The 11,432-nt window shown below is 44.5% G+C and overlaps 1 protein-coding gene across 1 annotated transcript in view; it reads left to right on the plus strand.

Moving 5' to 3' along the window:
• CCDC67 (coiled-coil domain containing 67) overlaps positions 1-6,961 on the plus strand; it is a 140,206-nt gene extending 133,245 nt beyond the window's left edge. The window contains exon 15 of the mRNA XM_010855167.1: positions 5,993-6,961. Coding sequence (XP_010853469.1) covers positions 5,993-6,169 — 177 coding nt within the window. The 3' untranslated portion in view covers positions 6,170-6,961. The remainder of the gene's footprint in view (positions 1-5,992) is intronic.
• The last annotated feature ends 4,471 nt before the right edge of the window (positions 6,962-11,432 follow it).

The raw sequence follows: 11,432 nt of genomic DNA on the forward strand, positions 1-11,432 counted from the left end.
TTATATTTAAGGTGATTATTGATATTGATATTTATATTGATACTCACTGCCATTTTGTTAGTTGTTTGGATTTGTTTTTATACGTCTTTTATTTCCTCTATTTTTTGTGATTTGATGATTATCTTTACTGGTATGACTGGATTCCTTTTTCTTTTTTGTGTGTATTGTTATCATAGATTTTTCATTTGTAGTTACAATGAGGTTTTAATATAGCAGTCTATATATATATAGTTATATATACATATATATATACACATATATAGCAGTCCTTACATATAGTTATATATATATAAATGTTTTAAGTTGCTAATCTCTAATTTGAAACACATTTAAAATGCCTTGCATTTGTACTCTCCTTCCCTCACAGTTACCATATTTTTAATATAATTTTTATATCTAATTGTTTTGTGTATCTCTTAACTGCTTATTGTAGAAATATATAATTTTACTACTTTTGTCCTTTAACCTCCCTGATTTCCTACCTTTACTTTATCTTTTCCTTTACTAGTGAGATTTTTCTTTCCATAATTTTCTTGTTTCTAGTTGTGGCCTTTTTCGCCTAAGGAAGTTCCTTTAATATTTGTAAAGCTGCTTTGGTGGTACTGAATTCTCTTAGCTTCTGTTTGTCTACAAAGTTTTTTCTCTCTCCATCAAATCTGAATGAGAGCCTTGCTGGGCAGAGTATTCTTGGTTGTAGGTTTTTCCCTTTCATTACTTTAAATATATCTTGCCACTCCCTTCTGAACTGCAGAGTTTCTGCTGCAAAATCAGCTCATAACCTTTTGGCAATTTCCTTGCATTTTATTTGTTGCTTTTCCCTTACTGATTTTAGTGTTCTCTCTTTAATTTTTCATTTTGATTACTATCTGTCTTAGTGTGTTACTATGTGGGTTAATCCTGTTTGGGAGTCTCTGTACTTCCTGGACATGGGTAGCTATTTCCTTTCCCAGGTTTGGGAGGTTTTCAGCTATTATCTCTTCAGACATCTTCTTGGGTCCCTTTTGTCTCTTCTCCTTCTGGGACTTAAGGCAAATATTAGTGTACTTGATATTGTCCCAGAAGTCTGTTAAACTGTCCTCATTTCTTTTAATTCTGTTTTCTGTTCAACAGCAGTGATTTCCATTACTCTGTCTTCCAGGTCAGTGATCCATTCTTCTGAATCATTTATTCTGTTGTTGATTGCTTGTAGTGTATTTTTTCATTTGAGTTATTGTATTACTCATCTCTGCTTGGTTGTTACTTATAGTTTCTAACTCTAAATTTCTAATTTCTCACTCTGTGTATCCATTCTTCTCCAGAGTTCTTTGAGCATCTTTATGATCATTACTCTTAACTCTTTCTTGGGTAGATTGCCTATCTCCACATCACTTAGTTCTTCTTATAAAGATTTATCTTGTTCCTTCATTTGGAATATACTCCTCTGCCAGCTCATTTTGTCTAAGTTGCTATCTGTATTTTTATGCATATAGTAGGTCAGTTAACATTGCTTGACCTTGGAGAAGGCGTCGTATTGCGTCTGAGCAGTACACTCCCCTGTTGTCACCCCAGCTAGAGGCTCCCCCTGAGAGGGCTGCTTGCGTCCTTCTCTTGTGGCAGGGTGTGTGGGTGTCCAGGAAGCTTGGTCAGTCCCTAGTCTGGTTGGTTGCCAGACCCTGTCTTGTGTAGACTTTGCTGGCTGCTGTTCAATGGGGCATGGTCGTGAAGTGCCTGGTTATGGAATCCTAGGGAGGCTGGGGCTAGTGCTGGCTCACTGGTGGGCAGGATCAGGGTCCCAAAGACTGAGGCTTTTGCCCACTCACTGGCAGGTAAAGCCAGATCCTGGGGTTACTGCCTGCCTACTGTCAGGCAGATGTGGTTCCTGGAGTCTGGCTGCAGGGCCCAGGGATCCCAGAGCTCATTTCAGATCATTGTCAGGGAGGCAGTTCATGATACCGTTGGGTATGGGGACTAAGGTGTCTGGAGGTTGTGTTAACCTCCTAGTCGTCAGGGCCAGGGCCAGCTAGTCCCAGGAAGGTCTGGCGTGCCTTACAGGATTATAGTTTTCTTGCTTCTGGTGTCTGCTCCCTGGTGGGTGAGGCTGGTCTAGAGGTTTGTGCAGGCTCTCTAGAAAGAGAGGCTGATGCCTGCCCACTGGTAGGTAGAGCTGGGTCTTGGCCCTCTGGTGGTCCAGGCCCTGTCTAGGTGTATCCACAGGTGGCTGTGTGTCGTTTAGTCTTTAGGAAGCTTGTCTGCTGACGGGTAGGGCTGTGTTTCCCCCCAGTTAGTTGTTTGGCCTGAAGTGTCCCAGCACTGCCACATTCAGGCTGTTAGGTGGGGCCAGGTCTTGGCGCTAATGATCCAAGATGTCCGCTTCCAAGAGCATTCGTGCAGTTGAATGTTTCCCAATATGTCTGACACCGATGTCTTTGTTCCCAGGGTGAGCTGCAGCCATTCCCTGCCTCTCCAGGAGACTCTCCAAGGCCAACAGGTAGATCTGGCCCAGGCTCCTATCAAATTACTGCTCTTGCCCTGGGTCCTCGTACACATGAGATTTTGTGTGAGCCCTTTAAGAGTGAAGTCTTTTTCCCCTAGTCTTGTGGGGCTCCTGCAGTTAAGCCCTGATGGCCTTCAAAGCCGAATGCTCTGGAGGCTCCTCTTCCCAGTGCTATAACCTGGGCTGGGGAGCTTAGTGTGGCATTCAGGACTCTCTCTGCTGTGGGAGAACCTCTGCAGTTTAATTATTCTCCCATGTGTGAGCTGCCTCCCTGGGGGGTGTGAGATTTCACTATATCATGGATCCACTCTTCCTACCTGTCTTGTTGTGGTTCCTTCTTCTGTCGTTCATTGTAGATCTTTCCTGATAGATTCCAGTCTTTTTCTGTGATGGTTGCTCTGCAGATAGTTGTGATTCTGATATGCCTGTGAGAGGAGGTGAGCTCAGGGCCTGTCTACACCACCATCTTCCCCACTGGTGTTTTGTACCCGCATGTCGATCAGTCACTGCCCCTGACAAGAGGGGGGATTGCAACTTCCCAGGTGAGGCAGGAGGCTCCAGTTCAGCCACGGGCAGATCTGCAGAGAAGGGGCCACCTGTGAGCTGTTAGCAGCCAAAACCCAGGGCAGCTGGAAGGTAGACATGCCAGCCTGGTGACGGGTGCGGGTAGGCATGGGCGGGGTCCGGGTAGGCATGGGCAGCGTCCATTATGGCCCCTGCTTGAACCACTCAGATCCATGTTCTCTTCACATTGTTCATGCCATTCAGGCCTAGCTTCTCCAAGATTCTGACTGGTCATAATTTCTGGGAAAACTTACGGGAGGAGGGTCACTGGAACAACCTGTAGCCCTTGGTGCCATCTGAGGCCTTAACTGACGCTCACAGTCTCCTCACCCACTCTAGGTTCCCTCCCCCCGGCCGACACTCCTGCTGGTCCCGATGGCTGGCCTTGGGGGGTAAGCCCCTGGCTCCTGTGCCCTTAGCAGGATGTGCTTTGGCACCTGTACTTAAAACTGGGCGTGAGAGCACCGAGAGAGCCCCTCCGTGGATTACCTGAGTCCCAGATGTATTCTTTGCTGCCCCCGTGTAGTAACGGTCTCACCCCTGATGATGCTTGGGGTCAGGTGCCTCTGCCAGTATCGCACCTCTTTTCTGTGCCTCCGACTTGTCAGCATGGAGAATCCTGTGACTAGATGCTGCCAAAGCTTTAAGTTTGCGGAGACTCCACGGTCTCACTTGGTGAGACGCTTTCCTTCTCTGACACCAAAGACCTGTCGACCAACAGAGCCTAAAGACAGAGAGAGAAGGTACAAATTCTCCAAGAGGGTGAACAGAGAGTGAAGCCGTTCCTACGTCCTCCCTTCTGTTCCCAGATCACTGTTACAGACACAGTAGCCTGTGACAGCCATTGGTTTAAAGTCCACACCAAATCCTGAAGAATGGCTGCCATGCTCACAGGATATGGTTCACAAGCTGATGCCTCAGCTGTGCCTTCAGGAAGCCTATCAGGTTAGCACCCTCTGCAGACAAATATGCCATATGTGGTAGAACCAATGGACACCTGATCATGCCCTCACCGCCATACTTCTCTGCTGTAAAGTAGGTTTATTATTAATCAGGATCTCAGGTCAATCAATCAGTTACTCTGTGAGCCCTTAGACAGTGGTGCTGGCCAAGGCCCTGCAGGCAGGAGATGCAGACTGTAGGATACACGTCAGTTCTGGTAAGGATGGCATATTGCCCTTTCTGCCCTTTCCAAGGATTGAGGGACCTGATGTAATCTGTTTGCCACCAAGAGTTTGGTTGATCTCCTTGAGGGATGGTGCCATATCAGGAGCTCAGCTTTGGTCTCTATTGCAAGCAGATCAGACATTGAACAGGAACAGTAGCTAGATGAACCTGGGTAAAGGGAGGTAGTGGGCCCATGCATAATTCTATTGGAATAGCCAAGTCAGAGACTAGGTCAAGTCATCCTGTCTGCTTCTTAGATGCTCTGTCTCAATCAGGACTCACGAGCATGACAGGAACTGTCTTGCAAATAGTATACAATGTTCTGCTGCAGATGGCATGGCTTAAGGGGTTGTAATACAGCTTTCCTTTGAAACTTGCCAGAGGCTTCACAAAGAGCCTACCATAATTTTTCTCTACCACAACTTCTTCTAGTATGAAATCTGCTAAGTCATTTCACCCAAGTAGCAAGACAGCTTGTGCCCCACTCCCAACTGACTGCAGAGCCCTTTCTTGCTCTGGGCCCTTCTTAAAAACAAACAAAACAGCCGTCTGTGTCACATAATAAATGATTCAGATTATTCCTCCCCAGAGTGGAACATTCTGCCTCTGAAACTTGAAGAGACCTACCAAGCCTTATGCTTCTTTCATAGTGATAAGAAGTACAAGGTACATTAGTTTGTGCTTAAAAAGATGTCCTGACATGCTCCATATCTCCAGACACCTACAGAGTGTCAAGCCCTGAATTGCTTCTGGGGTTTCCCTCTTAACTCTCTGAAGTACCTCTGTCTTTCCAAGCCTTCAGCATGCTTACCAATTCTTGCTCATCATATCTTAGCACGATGCTCGTGTTACTGTATCTGCAGTCTTTGGAATGTCCAACTGATCCAGGCTCCTCCAGAGTGTGTTATGACAGCACCGTTAGCATAAAACATCATGTTGGGGCGAGAACATGGATGTTGTCTGTCCCAGAAGAATGCTAGCTACTTCTGACCTTCCTCCTTACTGAGTATTAAAAAGAATGTATTTGCCAGATCAACAGCAGCGTCCCACGCCCCCCAGACTGTCATATTCTCTTTGAGTGAAGACGGGGTACCTGGCCCGGAAGCTGCGCTGGGGCTGCCCTGTGAGCTGCTGCACGCCCCCGCCCCCGCCCCAGTCCATACGCCCCTGCCAAAGACCAGGCTTGCGGACAGTGTTCCGATCGTGGACTCTTCTTAGGCTTTATAAAAATCCCACTCTTCCAATAAAACAAAAGTTGAAGAAGAGTCTGGGGGTGCTGCAGAACTAAAAACCAAAAGTAAAAATTTCCCCAACTTATTTTTTTAATTAACCTAAAACATTAATTTTGAACGAAGCACTGTAAAATTATCTATCATTGCTCCTTATTCCTGTCACACATTTGTGTGTGTGTGTGTGTAAATAAGCACTAGACAGGTCACAGGTAACTGAGCACTTCCACACCACATGAAGGGTGCAGCCTGGCACTCATCACTGAGGTGATCTCAGCTGCAACTGGACAGACAATATGTACCCTCCTACCAAACATCATGCTTTTATCCCGCCTCACTTGGCTCACTGCATGCAGCCGTGAGCCCCTTTTTAAGCCAGTTTTTGAATTTGTTCCTTGAGGACTTCATTAGCAGTGACTACATCACACTGGTGTGGAGAGCTCAGCTTAAGATATATTTTTCATTAAGAGCTGCAGTGTTTGACAGTTTGTCATACCAAGAAACACGAAGATTGTAAAAGACCTTGTGTTCCTCATCTAACTTTTTCTTCTTTCTTTAGTCTCCCCCAGATATATCCTTCCCGGCTTCTTTGGCCACACAGCATTTCCTTCTGGAGGAGGAGAAGCGAGCAAAAGAACTTGAAAAACTTCTAAATACACATATTGATGAACTGCAAAGACACACAGAATTTACTCTTAATAAATACACCAAGCTAAAACAAGATAGACATATATGAGCTTTTAAACGTTTTTATTTGCTTCCCCCACCCCAGGAAAACAAAGCTCTGGCAAAATGTTTACAAAGCTGATTAATGAAACTGAGAAATTTTGTTCTGTTTTCTTGAGTAAATCATTTCTGTAAGGCAGCTAGAAAACAGTAAGTATTTTGTTTGATAAAGCTCTTTGTATTTCTGTATTAACATAATAAATTGTTCAGCTACAGAGTTACTATAAAATAAACATGACTACTTCAAAAGAGACTGGTTTCCTCCAGTTTAAGGAATTGTTTGGAATTAAACATGCAGCTTTTTCCCACTTTAATGTGTACGGAAACCCATTTCCTCTGTAACAACACATGATGAGGGAAAGGGCTGCACTATATTCTAAGAATAAACACATGAAGTGCAGCTCCATTGTACTAGGTTTGAAAGTTCAAGGATTTTTTTTTTAATGAAAAATATTAAGTATTTTAAACTATGTAAATATCCTAAAATTTCTTTTAGAAAGAAAAAACCATAGAGCTTACTGTTTCTGCATTCATCTTTGTAATGTCTTTCTGTTTTAACGCAAAAAAATGTGGAACATACTGTGTGCATGCTTAAAACATGTGCCAAAGATTACTGCTTCATGTACTAATTACTTCATGGATATAAAATAGAAAGCATCGTTGTTACTTTCTCCTTTGTAATACCTCTGTTTTAAATATAATAAAGAAATGAGACATTCTTTGGACTTAAAATGCAAATGCCAAGTCTGTATAGAGGAGTAATAGCATGGTGGTGAACAATAAAACTCAAGTTACAAATAAACAAGAGTGATAATCCATTTTTCTTTCTTTAAAAATGACATTTATATAAAGATTATGAAAAATCCCTGTGTCATTATTCCAGGTAAGCCCTACAGCTTTTATAGTGTTATTTTTCTCTTTGAAGAAACTGAATCTCCACATGCAGAGAGATAAGTCACGATGTCCTTTAGATGAGTGTCATTGCCATGGGAAATGAAGAGCCCTGTTCACTTCAGTGACACAGCCACGTGGATTTGTAGAGCTCTTGATATTTGCAAAAAGGCTTCACAGAGAATTATTTATTTCTACCCAGAACAAGCCTGGGAAGTCAGCATGGCTAGTATCCTTGTTCCTAGGACTCAAGCTGTTAAGAACTTACTAGAATCATGGTGAGTAAGAGAGAAACGCCAGCCTCTGATTACCGGCTCTGGCTTTTACCACTTTCCAGCGTTGCCTCTTGTGAGCATGCAGGTGTTGAGTAGCACTGTGGCCACAGAAACCACGTTTCATGACAGAACATCAGTGGGGACAAAGTTCCACGTGAGGAAAACAACCCAAGTTGTCATTCCTTAAACTATTTAGTGATTTCTATCCTGGACACAAAGGATATTTTTCAGTGTTATCTTTAGAAGATGGGAAACATTATCTTTAGAAGATGCAAAGAAAATTTGTGTTTAGAAAAAGAACAGTCCATGGACAAATTCTAAAACCTTTATATCCCTAATGCAAATACAAACAATGCAAAAATTTTAAATATGCTACATCTGAATGCCGCTTCATTCTCTTCAGGGTTAACACATGATTGGAAATTGCATGTGGAAACAAAGATCTAGATGACAATTATCTTAAAATTTAACTGAGTCAAGGGGCTTCCAGTGTGGCTCAGTGGTAAAAAATCTGCCTGCAGTGCAGGAGTCTCAGGATTTGATCCCTGGGTTGGAAAGATCCCCTGGAGAAGGAAACAGCAACCTGCTCTAGCAATCTTGCCTGGGAAGCCCCATGGACAGAGGAGCCCACAGTCTAGGGGGGTCACAAGAGAGTTGGACACGACTGAGCGCACACACACACACGCAACAGTCAAGAGAGCGTGAACGTGGAGTATGTCCAGGACTGACAGTGCACTTGCCTCTCCGGATCATTTTGTCAAGTCCGCAAACTTCTTTTCTTTGCCTTTGTTTTTTATTGAAGTATAGTTGCTTTGCAAAGCAAGCTTCTTTTAAATCACTATTTCAGCTTTCCTTTTCATACCCAGTTTCTTAAAACAGTGGTTTTCAATGGGTTTTGCTCAACAGCAGGATTCAACATTCAAAAGAAATCATAGGCTGAGGCCCAACACATATATGGTTGAGATAAAAAGCAAGCAGCTCTGGTTGAACATTGAAAGGAGAGGAGTGAGGCCTGCCTGCTGCTCCTCCCCTCCCCTCCCCTTCCCTCTCCCTCCCCGCCTCCCCCAGATCCCAGGAGGCCACACACAATTGCCCCAGGTGTTGCTGTGGGAGGGAGTGAACAAAAAGCAGAGGTCCTGTTATTACATCAGCAAAGAGTGGTTATAACCTCCTTTGTAGGACACTGACAAAATTCTGTAAAGCAATTATCCTTCAATTAAAAAATTAAAAAAGGAAAAGGCTAAACCAATATAAAAATAAAAAAGTCTATTTAGCCCATGATTGAGCTACAACATGATGCAGGGAGGAGGAGGAGGGCCACAGCTCATCTGAAGAAGACCCATCAGGCCATCTAACGCTGCGAATCACTTCCAAGAGGAGGTGGGACTTGAGTTAACTTTGGCCTGGTAATGGCCCAGATATATATTTTTATGTCTTAACTGATTGTTAAGACTCACGTCAGACTCTTTGTGACCCCATGGACTGTAGCCCGTCAGGCTCTTGTGTCCATGGGATTCTCCAGGCAAGGATACTGGAGTGGGTTGCCACTTCCTTCTCCAGGGGACCTTCCTGACCCAGGAATCAAACCTGTGTCTCCTGCATTGCAGGTGGATTCTTTACCACTGAGCCACCTGGGAAGCCCTTACTTTTAATTATCCAGGAGCAAACTGGTTTGAGAATTGAGCAAATTTGAGGGAGTGGGGGCTGCTGGGAAAACACAGATAACGCCCACGTTTCCGTTAACATGATAGCCGTCTCTGGATCATGTCCGCAGCACTGCTCCGGCTCAGCGGAGGACACGGACCTGAGACGCTGCCGTCCGCTGTGGGAGATCGTCTCTCGGCACCTCGCTCCCTAAACAGAGGCCTGCCCTGCGGTGGGTTTGTCTGGATCCCTGCGCTGTCTCAGCCGTGGTTAACCTGACTCCGTGCTGTGGGGTTATCCTCTCCCCATCCCATTCGCTGTGGGGTTATCCTCTCCCCATCCCATTCGCTAGGGGAATGTACATTTCCTCCTTACACATGTGCCTCCAGTCTCTCCTGGCCTGAAAGCTCCTGGAAAAGAGGAGTAAAGGGCTTCTCTGCCTCCTCTGTGCACCCAGCACAGGTCTTGGTCATGGCAGGTATTTGAGAAGTAGTGATTAATGGGTGCAATGAATCCAGACATGGGAATGCAAAGGCAAAAAGCAGAGGAAGTTTGAGGCAGTTTAGATACAAGACAAACTCCTAGCCACATCAGACTGTCAGCTACAGAAAAGAGCACAACACTGTGAATTTGTCTGAATGCTGGTGGGTGTGGGAGATTTGACTCATACCCGCCCTCACACAGGACCAGCTGAGCGTCTACATACTCCTTTTACATGTGTCAACCAATGAAGAACAAAAGGAACCATTAGAATCCCAGGCATGCAAGAGGGATTTGGGCCCAGCTAGCACCTGCAACTGTCTCACTCTCTAACCCGTAGCCTGGAGCACCACCCAGAGCTGAACCCTAAAGGATAAACCATTCCAAACTGATGAAAGGCTCTTCCACAGAGAGGATGCACTGTGGCCTAAGGATGATAATGGATGGATGATGGGCTGAGGGAAAAGCCTGAGGAAACGTGAACTTCAGGGACTCCCAAGGCAGGCGTGAGGCAGAAGCACTGGCCTGAGTCACAGAAACCCAGTGAGCAGTGTTGAGAGGCTCCCCGCCACACATCACCATCCTCCAACACGAGTCACGAGGGGTCACAGCGGCTCATACAGCTCAGCAGCAACAACAAACCACAAACAGCCCAATGAAAAACAAGCAGAAGACCTAAATAGAATTTCTCCAAAGAAGACATACAAATGACCAACAGGCACGTGAAAAGATGCTCAACATCACAGATTATTAGAGAAATGCAAATCAAAACCACGATGAGGTATCACCTCACACCTGTCAGAATGGCCGTCATTTAAAAATCTACAAATGATAAATACTGGAGAAGCGGTGGAGAAACAGAACACCTCCTACACTGCCAGTGGGCAAATTGGTGCGGCCACTGCACAGACAAGTATGGAGGCTCCTTAAAACACGAAGAATAGAGTTATCCTACGATTCGGCAGCCTTCCTCCTGGGCATATGTACAGAAAAGACAAGACAAAAACTCTTAACTCAGAAAGACATAAGCACCCCAGTGTTCATAGCAGCACTGTAATAGCAAAGACATGGAAGCCACCTAAATGTTCATCAAAAATGAATGGACAAAAAGATGTGTTTTATACACACACACACACATACACACACATACACACACAATGGAATACTATTCAGTCATAAGAAAGAAAGAATGCCATTTGCAGTAACATGTTTGAACCTAGAGATTATCACAGTAAGTGAAGTAAGTCAGAGAAAGACAAATACCGTATCATTTTTATGTGGAACCTAAAAATATGATACAAATAAACTTATTTACAAAACAAAAAAGACTCACAGACATGGAAAACAAACACATGGTTACCAAAAGGGAAGGCAGTGGAGGGATACGTTAGTTTGGGATTAACAGATACGCACCATTATAAATAAACAGGAACCGACTGTATATCATAGGGAACTGAATTCAGTATCTTGCAATAACCTAGGGAAGAATCTGAAACTAAGATAACATTGTAAATCAGCTATGTGTGTGTGTGTGTGCTCAGTCACTCAGTTGGGTCTGACTCTCTGCAACCCTAGGGGCTGCAGCCCACCAAAATCAACTGTACTTCACTAAAAACAGAATTTGACAGCTCGTAAAGAGAGGGGTCATAGTCACAGTCTTGTGACGAGGAGAAACATGAGTCAGGGCCAGTCAGCCAATTACTGTTATGGTGAGCAACAATCTCATTGCAGAGCAGAACTGCCAGGTAACCTGGAAAAGCAGGCCTCAAACAGCTACGGTTTCAGCAGGACCGAGTATAGAACAAAGAAGATGCTCCGAACCACCTAGCCAGCCCCACAAGCAGACTAGGAATTCTTAGGTCTTAAAGGGTCCCGGGACGTTTGGCCAGGTTAGATCTGCTGGGCACAGGGGATTCACCATGCCACAACCCCATGACCTTAATGAACCTTCCATTTCCTTTCCTGTAGAACAGGCATCATACT

The sequence above is a fragment of the Bison bison genome, unplaced genomic scaffold, assembly GCF_000754665.1.
Source record: "Bison bison bison isolate TAMUID 2011002044 unplaced genomic scaffold, Bison_UMD1.0 scf7180017864356, whole genome shotgun sequence".
NCBI classification, from domain to species: domain Eukaryota; kingdom Metazoa; phylum Chordata; class Mammalia; order Artiodactyla; family Bovidae; genus Bison; species Bison bison.